We start from the raw sequence: 15,424 nt of genomic DNA on the forward strand, positions 1-15,424 counted from the left end.
CTTTACTTACTCCTCAGCACCAGAAGCAATTTAAGCTTAAATCACTTTAAAATTGCAAGCTGCAACTTTAATTCTTCTAACTCTAAACTTTTGATTTTAACCTTTAATCCTTCTCAGCTGAAAAGAAATGCTCGGTCTTTAATGTCTCATTGATTTCACTGAACCCAAGTGACACTGAACGGTATCTAATTAACGTCACTTCAACGATAAACATCTACCTTGGAATCACATTTCCAGCAGGAAGCAAAATTGGCAATAGTTGATGGGCGAAGGGTGGGAGGGAGAGCAAAAGAAAGATTTTCTTTGTAAATATAATGAACGATAAAGCACACAGAAATATTATTAAAAATATTTAGCTTGATTAGATAATACTTAAAAATTAACTTGATTAATATTAACTATATTAAATATTTAACATTAAAAATATTAAACTTGCTGAACATAAAAGTTGTTTCCAGGCAAACATTTGAAAAATAAAGGAATCCTTAAACATTAAATGCTACTGCACAAGATGGAGCTACACACAAATACAATCGGATTTATTAACACTGACTTTCAGTACTGTGCAAATGCCTCAGGCACATATTTATAGCTTGGTTGCCTAAGACTTTTGCTCAGTACAGCATTCGTCAACGTGGAGCGGAGAGCGAGTCTGTAAATCTGGCAGGAGCAAAGGATGTTGGGAATGGCGAGGGTGGAGCACCGCGGGAGGGGTGTGGGACAGGTGGCAGAGAAGAGGTGCCAGGGGTGGTGGGGTGGCGCAGGTGCAGACACCCAGCCTTGAGACACCAAGCAAGGTAATTTGATTCCAAACAATTGGTTTATTGATCATTACAGAATGTCTCTCTGCTCTCTGGTGCTTCCTGCTCCCTCCACTCTCTTCCTCTTTTCCCAACCATGATTCATTCCCATCTCCCCATTCTTTCCCACTCTCAGTCCACAATAGAGACTCATATCAGAATCAGATTTATCACCACTTATGTCATAATTATTTTTTTGCAGCAGTTAGTGCAATACATAAAATACTATTAATAATAATAAGAAATATATATACAGTGCCTACAAAAGCCCCACTGGAAGTTTTCATGTTTTATTGTTTTACAACATTGAATCACAGTGGATTTAATTTGTGGCTTCTTTGACTCTGATCAACAGATAAAGACACTTCTCTGTCAAAGTGAAAACAAATCTCTACAAAGTAATCTAAGTTAACTGCAAATATAAAACACAAATCCCTCCTCTTTGTAATTTTTATAAATGATTGAATGAGGATGTAAGGTTGCAGCTGACTTAAGCTTGGTAGTGTTGTGGAGAGCGTAGAAGGTTGTTGTAGGTTATAACAGGACAGTGACGGGATGGAGAGATGGGCCGAGATGTGGCAGATGGAGTTCAATCTTGAAAAATGTTAAGTGGTTCACTTATACAGTCACACAAAATGATGAAGGAACTCAGCAGGTCAGGCAACGTCTATTCCTCTCTATAGATGCTGCCTGGCCTGCTGAGTTCCTCCAGAATTTTGTGCATGTTGCAAGATTTCCATCATCTGCAAACTTTCTCATGTTTATCGCCTATAAGGTCAATGAAGGCAGAATACAGGTTCAGTGGCAGGGTTCTTAGTGTAGAGGTACAGCGGGACCTTGGGATCCATGTACATAGATCCCTAAACGTTGTCATACACGTTGATAGGGTGATTAGAAGGCAGGAGTTGTGTGTTGGCCTTTATTAGTCAGGAGAATGAGTTTAAGAACCATGAGATAATATTGCAGCTCGATAAAACTATGATTAGACCACACTTGGGAGTATTGTGTTCAGTTCTGGTCACCTCATTATAAAATGTGGAAGCTTTAGAGAGGGTACACAGGAGATTTACCATGACGCTGTCTGGATATTGGGGAAAGGCTGAGTGAGCTGGCATTTTTCTCTTTGGAGCGAAGGAGATGAGCAGTGACTTGATAGAGTGTATATGGTAAGACAGAGTGGACAGCTAGAGACTTTTTCCCAGGGTGGAAATGGCCAATACGAGAGGGTATCATTTTAGGAGGAAAGTATGGGGGGAGGGGGGGGGAGGGATGTCAGAGGTAGGCTCGTTTATACAGAGAGGGGCAATTGTGTGGAGCGTGCTGCCAGGAGGGGTGCAGGAAGAGATACTTCAAGGGCATTTAAGAGACTCTTAGCTTGGTAGATGGATGATAGAAAAATGGAGAGCTATGTGGGAGGGAAGGGTTAGACTGATCACAGTCCATCACAGGAAAAACCCTCCCTACTACTGAGCACACCCACCATGAATGCTGCACTGATTCAACTCACCATCTAGGACTCTACAACTCGTTCTCAATTATTTATTATTATTATATTTTGCATTTGCAGTTTGAATCCTGTTTACCAGTCTTCGTGTGTAGTTTTTCATTGATTCTATTGTATTTCTTTGCTCTACTGTGAATGCCTGCAAGAAAACAAATCTCAGGATTGTATAGGGTAACATTTACATATCTCGATAATAAATTTACTTTGAACTTTGAAAAAGTCAGAACAACATCAGACAGGACAGTTTTGTATTTTTTATTTAGATACAGTGTGGACCAGTCCCTTCCTGCCAGCAACCCAACAATTTAACCTGGGCCTAAGCACAGGACAACTTACAATGACCAATTAACCTACTAACCAGTATGTCTTTGGAATTGGGAGGAACCTGGAGCACCCGGAGGAAACGCACACGTTTCACAGGGAGAACGAATAAATTCCTTACTGATGGTGCTGGAATTGAACTCCAAGTTGTAACTGCGTCATGCTAACCACTATGCTACCGTGGTGTATTGTCCATTTTATGTTCCACTGTGCCACCATCACCTCCCCCGCCTCACTGACGTGACCTACACCATTAGTGCAATCTGTCAGCACCTCAATTCAGTGGTTCTGTTTTTCTGTCTGTTCTCCACGGCTGCATTGGGAGTGTCCTGACAAGTTGTATCTCCGTCTGGAGCGGGAGCAGCAGAGCCTCGGACTGGAAGCTCCTACAAAGGACTGTGAGAATGGCCGAGAGGATCACAGGGGCATCCCTACCATCCATCAGGGACATTTATCAGCAGCGCTGTGTACGCAGGGCCCCTAGTATTATCAAGGATCCCACCCATCCATCCAGTCCATCCAGCGTCCTCTTTGACTTTCCACCATCAGGCAGGAGACACCAATCCATAAAGACAAGAACGGTCAGGATGGGAAACAGTTTCTTCCCTCAGGCCATTAGGCTTCGGAACTCTCTGCTGTATCGCATTTAAAGTGTGACTGGACAATCGGCTCTGTACTTCACAATATTTAACTTGCGCGCTTTAGCTTGTTTACCTGTGCATAATCCATCTGTAGATTTCATTCTTACTACAGTGCTTTACACCCTGGTTCGAAGAAACATTGTCTCGTTTGATGGTTCACTGGTTCAATGGTTCCATTTAATAGCAGGGAATGTATACAGTATACAACCTGAAATTCTTACTCTTCACAGTCATTGACGAAACAGAAGCGAACCCCAAAGAATGAATCACAAACAAGAGAAAATCTGCAGATGCTGGAAATCCGAGCAACACACACAAAATGCTGGAGGAACTCAGCAGGCCAGGCAGCATCCATGGGGAAATGGGGAAAAAAAAGTACAGTCGTGATACGTCCACTGTACTCTTTTCTGTAGATGCTGCCTGGCTTGCTGAGTTCCTCCAGCATTTTGTGAGTGTGTTGCCCAAAGAAAGAATAATAGAAGAAAAACCACTAGAACCCCAAAACCTACCTCCCCCTTTCCACACGCAAGCAGCAGCAAAGCATCAATCCTTCCCCCCACCCCACCACCCCAGCAGGAATCATCAGCGCCCACCTCCCAGCAAGCAAGCCATGGGAAAGCCCGGCACCGGCCCGATGACAACTATTCGACATGGTACAGGCTCTCCAACTGGCTAACAAGGGACAGAATGGCGTGGCCCTCCATCCCCACAGTGAGAGGGGAGACCAACGAGCAGCTCGCCATTACCATATACCCGTATATAGTTAAATGACGATAAACTTGACCTGACTTGACTTTCTCCCCCTCATCCTCCTCCAGGAGATACAACACGTCAAGCTATCTTTGCTCCTGGGCCCCAAAGCCCTGCCTCTCCCTGGCTCCTCATTAGAGGCGCTCCTTTAACACTGACTTTTGCGACGAAAGCATGAGTCATCTGCCCTAACGGCTCCTCATTACGTGTTTGCTGTCAAAGTCTGTTAAATAATACCAGCTGGGCCCCTTGGGACCTTTGACTACATTAAAAGGTTGTACACAAATGCAAGCTGTTGCAAATTACTCAGCACTTTATGCCCCAAATTAAGGGTTTGGATTGAAGTAAATTAGAAAAATGCGATTAAAAAATGCCTCATTAACTATCAAAATTTGCTCCTACTCTGTTGTATTCATATGCTTTGTACTTAGAAATACATTATACACTCAGAAAAGCCATTTTCAGTGTTATACATTCAAAGGTTTTTAACGTTAAAAGTATGAGATAATTCCACCTCATCTTTATTATCCTTTATCCTGGTATTAACCCTAACCTGCTCAATATTTCATAGAGATGTCGAACACTACCATGAAGACAGAAACTGAACTGATGACCCCAAGACTCCGAGACCGACAGCCATGACAGGAAGGAGACAGTGACACGGTGCCACAACAACCACCCTTCACTCAACGTCATCAAAACAACGATCGACTTCGGGAAAGGGGGAGGGGAGGGGTGGTGCACCCTAGGCGCTGAGGCTGAGAGGGCTGAAAGACTGCATGGCCAGCAAAATGAAGTTTTTCACTGTATTGCGCTAAATGTGACAATGACAACCAATTTACCAACCAGACCGATAAGACCAGAAGACACAGGAATACAAATTAGGCTATTTGGCGCATCGAGTACCAAACCGATAAGATCAGAAGACATAGGAGTACAAATTAGAATACTTGGCCAATCGAGCACCAGACCAAAAAGACCAGAAGACATAGAGAAGGACTTAGGCTATTTGGCCGATCGAGTCTGTTCCGCCAACTGATAATGTCTGATATTTTTCAAACCCTCTCAACCCCATTATCCTGACTTCTCCCTGTAACCTTTGACACCCTTGCTAATCAAGATCCTATCAACCTCTGCTTTGGGCAGCATGGTTAGCAGTTAACCTAACCCGTGTTCAATTCTGCTGCTGCCCACAAGGAGTTTGTATAGCTTTGCGCGCGCATGCACGCACACACCCCCACCTCCCCCACCCCTACCCCAAGATTATTTGCATGAAATTGAATATGCTAATTAAGGCACCACACACATACACACACACCCCCCACCCCTACCCCAAGATTATTTGCATGAAATTGAATATGCTAATTAAGGCACCACACACACACACACACACACACACACACACACACACACACACACACACACACACACACACACACACACACACACACACACACACACACACACACACAACCCCTACCCCTATTTGGTTTAGTTCAGTTAACCAGAGAGAGTTTAATGAAAATCCAGCAATTCCACTGCCACATTCCTAATATTATCTTTCAGTTCCTCATGTAATTAATACAAGATTGGCACAACATTGTGGACTGTTGAGTCTGCATTTTGCTGTAATGTTGTATATACTATTAACTTAAATTTCACAAATGGTACAAATACCACATACAAGACTCCAGGCCATTCAGCCCACCAAGCTCTGCTGACCCATTACCCTACTCTAAAATCAATCTAACCCTTCCTTCCCATATATCCTTGCATCACTTTCATCCATATGCCTATCTAAGTCTTTTAAATGCCCCAAAGACGACATACCTTGCAGGGGTTCCCAACCTGTGGTCCATGGACCCCTCGGTTAATGGTAGGGGCCCACGGCATGAAAAAGCTGGGAACCCCTGCTATAAGGTGTTGGGAGGAAAGTATAGAGGGACGTCAGAAGTGGGTTTCAGAGTGGTGGGTGTTTGGAATGGACTGCCAAGCTTAGTGATAGAGACAGACACATTAGGGACATTTCAGAGGCTCTTAGACAGGCACATGGATGAAAGAAAATTGTAAGGGGTACGTGGGAGAGAAGGGAGGGATTGACTTTGGAGTAGGTTAAAGGGCTGGCACAACATCATGGGCCTAAGGGCCTGTTCTGTGCTATACGGCCTGGAGACACAGCTCACCAGTTTAGAAGGAGCTGGTTGTGGATTACAGGAGGAATGGAGACGGGCTAACCCCTATCGACACCAATGGATCTGAGGTTAAGAGGGTAAACAGCTTCAAGTTCCTCGGCATCCACATCACCGAGGACCTCACGTGGTCTGTACACACCAGCTTTGTGGTGAAAAAGGCACAGCAGCACCTCTTTCACCTCAGAAGGTTGAGGAAGTTTGGTATGGGCCCCCAAATCCTAAGAACTTTCTACAGGGGCACAATTGAGAGCATCCTAACTGGCTGCATCACTGCCTGGTATGGGAACTGTACCTCCCTGAATCGTAGGACTCTGCAGAGAGTGGTGCAGACAGCCCAGCGCATCTGTAGTTGTGAACTTCCCATGATTCAGGACAGGTGCGTAAAAAGGGCCCGAAGGATCATTGGGGACCCGAGTCACTCCAACCACAATCTATTCCAGCTGCTACCATCTAGGAAACGGTACCGCAGCATAAAAGCCAGGACCAACAGGCTCCGGGACAGCTTCTTCCACCAGGCCATCAGACTGATGAACTCACGCTGACTTGAGTGTGGTCTATGTTACATTGACTGTCCTATTTATTATAAATTACCATGATTGCACATTGCACATTTAGACGGAGACGTAACTTAAAGATTTTTACTCCTCATGTACGTGAAGGATGTAAGAAATAAAGTCAATTCAAAAAATCAGATTTCTGAACGGTCCATGAACCCATGAACATATTTTTGCTTTGTTTCGCAGTACTAAGTATTATCTCTATTTCTTATTGTAACTTACAGTATATTTTATGCATTGCACAGTGCTGCTGCTGCTGCCACGACACGTGCCAGTGATAATAAACCTGATTCTGATTCAGTTCCGCGTTCTATCCGCCCCTAGCACATCCCCTGCAGCGCCTTCCACGCACTCACCTCTCTGTGTAAAAATAACCTGCCTCTGGCGCGCCCCCCCCCCCCCCCCCCAAGTGTGCTGTTCAGAGACAGACAGAGCGCTGTGAATAATAGAGAGAGATGGGAGGAAGCCGTGTGGAAAAATACAAAAAAATGAAGACCTTTGAGAAATAAATAATGGCAGTATCTCTGCCCGAGGCGCAAGTGCAGAGATACCACCACAACACGCTGGAACGCAGGTCCCGAGAGACCTGCTTATCTCAACTTTAGCCAAGCACAGCATACACGGCTTATGCTTGGAGCACAGCAGTCTTTTAAAAGTTAGTTTAAGACTTTAGATAGAACATTTGCCATACACACATTAAGGAGTGTGCCCAATAAGATTCAAGATCGCTTAATGTCATTTCCTGTACACAAATGCAAACAGCAAAATAATTGTTACTCTGGATCCAATATAGTACAAAAAAAAACGATAGAGTAACAAAATAATAAAAAGCAGAATAAATATAAGATAGCTTATATACATAGACTGTATGTACATAAAAGTGACGCTAGGTACAAGAGCATCTGTTCTCCAGAAGACTGACTGGAAACGAAAGCCACCTTCCCCTTTCCTTTCCAGTCCTGAAGACGGGTCCTGGTCCGAAACATCGACTGTGTATTCATTTCTACAGACGCTGCCCAACCTGCTGAGTTCCTCCAGCATTTTGTGTATGTTGCTTAGGAAACTGTAAAGTAGTGGCAGGGGCGGGGATGTGGTGGGGTAGGTTAGTGGGCAGAGGAGGTGTTGACCAGCCTTGCTGCTTGGGGAAAGTAACTGTTTTGGAGTCTGGAGGCCCCTGGTGTGGATGCTTGTCGCCTCCTCCCTGATGGGAGTGGAGCAAGCAGTCCATGAGCAGTGTGGGTGGGATCCTTCACGATGCTGAGAATTATATAAGAGTCAAGTATTCTTGAGAACTTTTCAAATAACGGGAGAACGACTTCTCCTTAAGTCAGAGTATACTACGTTAAAGGGAAAGATTGAATAGGTTAGAAAGTTATCTGTCATGAAGCAGACCTTTGGATCCTTCCACTGGCTCAATCACCATGTGAGTTTGTTTATTTATTTGTTTGTTTAGAGACACAGTATGTAACACACCCTCCCGCCCAATGAGCCCATGCCACCATATTACACCCATGTGACTAATTAACCTTTGCGTCTTTGGAACGTGAAAGGAAACCGGAGCACCTGGAGGAAACCCATGCAGTCATGAGAAGTACATGCAAACTCCTTGCAGACAGCAGCGGGAATAAACTCGGATCACCAGTGCTGTAACAGCATTACGCTAACATCTAATGCTACCACGCCATAAATTCAACACCAATCAACTCACAGCCTATATGTTATCAGCCCAAAGGAAAGACTCGAGTAAGACTGAAAGAGTGCAGGGAAGATTTATAAGGATGTTGCCAGTGTTACATTCAGTAACTTCAAAACATCGAACTAATTCAAAGGAAGACACGGGAGTTCGAAATGTGAGTCTACTTCGTGTTTACTTTAAGCGAGGTGTGGATGTATCATGAGCTAGCGTGATGATATTTATGCAATTAACATATTCTTACATGTAACTCATAATTATTTAAACGAAGAATGCTTAATCAAATATATATACACAAGATTACTGAAATATTACTTTAATATCAAATACACCAACAGCCAAAACTTGAGGACCAGAGTTATAGGAAAAGTTGAGTAGGTTAGGACTTTATTCCCTGGAGTGTAGGAGAGTGACAGGAGATTTGATAGAGGTATACAAAATTACAAGGGGCATCGACAGAGTAAATGCAAACAGGCTTTTTCCACCGAGGTAGAAGTAGAGGTCAAAGGTTTAGGGTGAAAGGTGAACCTGAGGGGGAATTTCTTCACTCAGAGAGTGGTGTGAGTGTGGAATGAGACATCAGCTCAAGTGGTGGATGATTTGCTTGCAACATTTAAGTTTGGATGGGAGGGGTATGGAGTTATTTGCTGATTAAATAACACAGAATAACAGTTCAGTGTGTTCTAGATAAGCTGAAGAGCCTACTTTGGTGCTGTAAGTGCTCTATGACTCCATAAACCAGGGGCTTCCAAACTTCTTTATGCCATGGACCAATACCATTTAGCAAAGAGTCTGTAGACACCCTGCTATAAACTATTGAGAATGATTTCATTCAAAGTTAAAGTTTAGCATCTGACCCTTCAGGAATAATTAAACTTTTAACAAAAGCAGGAAAATTCAACTCACTAACAGCAGAACAAGTACTTGGCCTTTTAACCCCTTCTTTGTAGTTTCTCACTGACCCTAATCTTCTTCCCCACCAACCTGACCTTTTCTTCAAGGACCAACATGTTTGCCAGTTCTCTACAGATGCTGATGGATTTGTTGCACATTATCAGAATTTTTATCACAGAAAATGTAATGAGCATTAAAGCTGATTTTCTCAATTCCTCGATAAGCAATCCTTTCTGTATTTAGGATTATATATCTGCTCATTACATTAATAACAAAATTCAACACTTCACGTAATACAGTACTTTCATTTTCACTCTCGCTAGCTGAATGGTTTACTCTGCCAAGGTCAGTTTGCTATTCTCCCTACAGCCCTTGTTCACATCTGTTCAGGCTGAGAGAAGATAACAGTTTGATTTATTGACTTTTTGTTTTACACAGTGCAGACATCACTGACATTTACTGTCCTAAATGCTTTGTTTGGCGAAGGTGCTGGTAAGCAACCTTCTGGAATGATTATGGTCCTCCTGAAGGTCCTACCACAGTGCTGGTAGAGAGGGAGCTCCTTGACTTAGATCCAATGAAGATGAGAGATCCAAGGAGGTACAGGAGCCTTAGGTCCCACATCATCAAGTTGAGGAACAGTTATTACCCTTCAGTAATCAAGTTCCTGAACCAGCATGGATAACTCCACTCAGCTCGACTCTGAACTGATTCTATAACCTACAGACTCACTTTCAAGTACTCTAAGACTCATATTCTTTCTATTGTTCTATCTTTTTATCTATCTTTCTGTCTATATTTTTGTATTTGCACAGTTTGTCCTCTTTTGCACACTGGCTGTTTGTCAGTCTTTGTGTGTAGTTTTCCATTGATTCTACTGTATTTTTTTTCTATCTACTGTGAATGCCTGTGAGAAAATGAATCTCAAGGTAGTACGGTATATGATGACATACACGTGCTTTGATAATAAATTTACTGGGAACTTTGTACACTTCCAAGTCAGAAGGGAATTCACAGGGGTTGGTGCTATAACAATAGACAATAGACAGTAAGTGCAGGAGTAGGCCATTCGGCCCTTCTAGCCAGCACCGCCATTCACTGTGATCACGGCTGATCATACACAATCAGGACCCCGTCCCTGCCCTCTCCCCATATCCCATGATTCCACTATCTATAAGAGCTCTATCTAACTCTCTCTTGAATGCATCAAGAGACTTGGCCTCCACTGCCTTCTGGGGCAGAGCATTCCACATATCCACCACTCTCTGGGTGAAAAAGTTTTTCTGCATCTCTGTTCTAAATGGCCTACCCCTTATTCTTAAACTGTGGCCTCTAGTTCTGGACTCACCCATCAGTGGGAACATGCTTCCTGCCTCCAGCGTGTCTGATCCCTTCATAATCTTATATGTTTCAATCAGATCCCCTCTCATCCTTCTAAATTCCAGTGTATACAAGCCCAGTCGCTCTAATCTTTCAACATATGACAGTCCCGCCATTCCAGGAATTAACCTTGTGAACCAATGCTGCCACGGATCAGATGATCATGATACTTATTGGTGGAAGGCACCAGGAGAGTGGGAGATGTTAGGATAATCAGATGTCCATGGAGAACATTCTGACCGGTTGCATCAACATCTGGTACAGAGGGGCAAAGGCACAGGCTGCAGATGGTTAGAACATCAGCCAGCTCCATCATGGGCACAACCCTCCTCACCATCAGAAGGTGGCATCTATCATTAAATACCCTCGCCATCCAGGACATGCCATCTTCTCATTATTACCATCAGAGAGAAGCTACAGAAGCCAAAAGACCCACACTCAAAATGTTTTAGGAACAGCTTCTTCCCCTCTGCCATCAGATTTCTGAATGGACAATGAACCCATGAACACTACCACACTATTTTACTCCCTTTTTTATATAAATCTTAATATAATTTGTAGTATATTTTACACGCTGCACTGTACTGCTGCCACAAGACAACACATTTCACAACATATGACAGAGATAATAAACCAGATTCGGAACTACCCAGACAGCTGAACAATTACATAGAACAGTACCGCACAAGAGTAGGTTGTTTGGCTCAAAATTTTATGCCAAATTAATTCTGCTTATGACCCCTAATTAAACTAATCCTTTAGGATAATTATTCCATTATACGGCAAGAACTCCTGAAACTTGAACAAAACTTAACTTGGGCAAGCTTAAATGTGGCGTTGGAGCAGTGATTAGCCACACATTCATAGGGGTAAAGCAAGTAGAGCAGGGGGTCAAACACATAGCCATTTGGTACCCCTGTGCTGATGGAGATCGTGGAGGAGATGTTGCTGCCAATCTGAACTGAATGGAGCCTGAAAGTGAGGAAATCGAAAATCCGATTGTACACGGAGGGATTGAAACCAAGGTCATGAAGCTTATTAATTAGTTTTGAGGGGATGATGGTATTGAATGCTGAGCTGGAGTCGATAAAGAGCATCCTGATGTTTGCATCTTTGCTGTCCAGAATTCCAGGGTTGAGTGATGAGCCAATGAGATGGCATCTGCTGTGGACCTGTTGCAAATTGCAGAGGATTCAAATCACTTCTCAGGCAGGAGTTAATATGTTTTGTCATCGACCTCTCAAAACATTTCATCACTGTGGATACAAGTGCTACTGGGGGCTAGACACTGAGGGAGGTCACCACATTCTTGAAGCAGGTGGGACCTCAGTCTGCCGAAGCAAGAAGTTAAAGAGTTCAGTCAACACTCCAGCCAGTTGATCAGCACAGGTCTTTAGTGCTTGGTCAGATATCCCATCTGGGCCATGTGCTCTCCACAGCTTCGCCCTCCTGAAGAATTCTTGCACATCGCCCTCAGAGACTGAAATCACAGGATCATCGGGGGCTGTGGGAGTTTTCCTCCATGCTCTGATGGTCAAAGTGGGCATAGAAGGCATTGAGCTCATCTGGAACCAAAGCCCTGTTGTCACCTGCGTTGTCTGATTTCGCTTTGTAAGAGGTGACGGCATTCAAGCCCCGACGCAGCTGTTGAACATCCTTCGTTGACTCGAGTTTAGTCCGGAATTGCCACTTTGCCTGCAATGTGGTTTTTCCAGAGATCACACCTGGACCTCTTGTAACTCTCTTGATCACCAGACTTAATCGGGTCTTCAACAGACTATGGATCTCATGGGTCCATCCTGAGTTTCTGGTTGGGGAAGTCTCTGAATGATTTTGTTGGGACACAGTCGTCTACAACTGTTTTGAAAAACCCATGGCAACCATGGTGTGTTCATTCGGATCCACAGATGAGTCCCTGGACACAGCCCAGTTCATCACCTCGAAGCAATCCCACAGTCAATCCTCTGTCTCCCGTGCCCACCCCTTTGTGTCCTTATCTCTGGGGCCTTGCTCCCTAGCCTCTGCCTGTATGGAGGCAAGAGAAGGACAGGCAAGCGATCAGATTTACCAAAATGTGGTCTGGGCATGGAACGATAGGCATTCCTTATTGTAGTTTAGCACTGGTCTAGTGTGTTGGAACCTCATGTCATGGTTTCTTGTTCATTCAAATTCTTTGGGAATAGCTTGTTCAAACCAGCTCTAGGGTAACCCTCACCATCAACATACTGACCAGACTGAAGTTTGACAAGGTTGTAACAAAGCAACACAATTAACATGGGAGACTTTAATCATCATAACGACGGGTGCCTCAGAAAGGCGGCATCCATTATTAAGGACCCCAGTAACCAGGACACACCCCCTTCTCGTTGCTGCCATCAAGGATGAGGTACAGAAACCTGAAGACACACACATTCAACGTTTTAGGAACAGTTTAACCCCCAACTCTCCTCCACCATCGGATTTCAGAATGGGCCATGAATATACTATCTCACTATTTCTTTTCTTTTTTTGCTTTCTTTTTGCACTACTTAAATATAAATATACATACCTACTTATTGTAATTTGCAGTTTTTTATTATTGTGTATTGCAATGTACTGCTGCCACAAAACAACTCATTTCACAATGTTTGCCAGTGATAATAAACCTGATTGTGAGTTAAATCAAATTGGCAAAAATTGTTTATGGTTGAATTAACAAAATATACATTGGATCATTTCCTGGAACAGTATATTGTGAAACCAACTGGGAAACAGGATAATTTAGATCTGGTTTGCATAAAGAGGGCAGGTTAATTACAGATATCTGACAAAGGGATCCACAGAAGACATGCACATTCAATGCAACAGAATTATGTAATTCAGTGAAAACCAATAGCTTTAAACTCAAGACAATTATATAGATATCGGCAAACGAGATGGGAAAATTACATTAAAATACTGTGATCAAATAAACATTCAAAGAAATATTTCCAATGTCCACCCAAAGAGAAATGGAACATTGGCAGAAAATGTGATCTATCCCTTAATTAAGATAGAACGAGATTAAAAGAAGTATCTTATCCCATTGCCAGGAATATGGGATTGGTTGGGTTACAGAAACACAAGGACGAAAAATTGAGCAATTTCCAAAATACTGGAGGAACTCAGCAGGCCAGGGAACATCCATGGAAATGAATTAACAACCTATGTTTTGGGCCGAGCCCCTTCATCTGGGAGGTCGTGATGAAGAATTGTGCCCTGAAACATCAACAGTTTCCTAATGATGTGCCTCAGCCTGAAATATCAATTGTTTAACCATTTCCATAGATGCTGCCTGACCTGCTGAGTTCGTCCAGAATTTTGTGTGTGCATTGCTCTGGATTTCCAGAACATGCAGAATGTCTTGTGTTTACTAATTGCCAAAAAATTGATTGAGGTAAAAGATAAAGTGAAAATAATTTAGGAAAGATATGTATATGAAAGAAAAGTTGCATAGACACAGACACATTCTTCCTACCTTCTATTGGAGAAGATTTTAACCTTCTACAGATGTCCTGGACATCACCGTAAGTTTCATGTATTTTATTTACTGCTTCTCCAGATCGCAGTTCCATAAGGGATCGCAGTTCTGCAACCGTGCAGCCAAATTCACCTTCGTGGTTGCCCTCAGCAACAGAGTTGCCGGGGTGGTGGCCTGCAGCATTATTAGTCATTTTTGTCCTCAGAAATTAAAACTCACTCAAGCTGAAGATTGGAAATACCCAAGGCCAGGTACCGCCGTCTTACCAGCCACTCCAAGCAACGTTTGCAGATTTCGGATCGGCTTTTGGGCTTCTGGGCAGCGACAGAAACATCAGCAGAGTCCGACTTCCCCGGCTGCAGATGTCGTAGGAGTGTCCATAATACGGCAGCAGCAGACTAGCAGTGACCAACAGGTCTCGCGTTCTTCATGTCCTCCTGCAAGAAGCCTCTGAGGAACGCCTGTGAGGAAGAGGGCGGCATGTTAATTAGGCTGACAGTTGAAAGGCAAAATAAGGTTCAAGAATTAAGTACTTCAAACATGAGAAAAGCTGCAGAGAGTTGTGGTTTCAGCCAGTTCTGTCATGGGCACTAGCGTCGAGAGTACGTTTAAAAGGTGATGTCTCAAAAAGGAGGCATCCATCATTAAGGACCCCCATTGCCCAGGACAACAAATTTCACCACATAGTTTATGTCAGTGATATTAAACCTGATTCTGATTCTGAAACAGGCGCAGAACTTGAACACGTGATTCCTGGGGTGAACGTGTGATGCTATCGCTGGAAAGCATCTTCCATCATCAGGGACCCTCACCCAGGTCATGCTCTCTTCTTACTGCTGCCATCGTGAAGGTGGTACGGGAGCCTCAGGACTCACATCACCAGGTTCAGGAACAATTACTATACCCCAACCATCAGGCTCTCGAACCAAAGCTGATAACTTCACTTGCTCCATCACTGAAATGTTCCCACAACCTATGGGCTCACTTTCAAGTGCTCTTCATCTCATGTTCTCAATAGCTTTTGTTTGTGTATTTATTATTACTCTTGCACAGTTTGTTGTCTTCTGCAAACTAGCTGAACACCCTAGTTGGACGACCTTTCCTTGATTCTGTACTGGTTATTATTCTATAGATTTATTACCTCCACAATCTCTGGGTTATAAATGGTGAAATATATGTACTTTGATAATAAA

The 15,424-nt window shown here is 43.4% G+C and overlaps 1 protein-coding gene across 8 annotated transcripts in view; it reads right to left on the reverse strand.

Moving 5' to 3' along the window:
- The window catches only part of LOC140717343 (plasma membrane calcium-transporting ATPase 1-like), a 328,298-nt gene that overhangs the window by 176,314 nt on the left and 136,560 nt on the right, over positions 1 to 15,424 (reverse strand). For all 8 annotated transcript variants that reach the window (XM_073030837.1, XM_073030844.1, XM_073030840.1 and 5 more), the window contains one exon: positions 14,229 to 14,692. In XM_073030837.1, coding sequence (XP_072886938.1) covers positions 14,229 to 14,424 — 196 coding nt within the window. In that variant the 5' untranslated portion in view covers positions 14,425 to 14,692. The remainder of the gene's footprint in view (positions 1 to 14,228; positions 14,693 to 15,424) is intronic.

This window comes from Hemitrygon akajei, chromosome 27, assembly GCF_048418815.1.
Source record: "Hemitrygon akajei chromosome 27, sHemAka1.3, whole genome shotgun sequence".
NCBI classification, from domain to species: Eukaryota; Metazoa; Chordata; class Chondrichthyes; order Myliobatiformes; family Dasyatidae; genus Hemitrygon; species Hemitrygon akajei.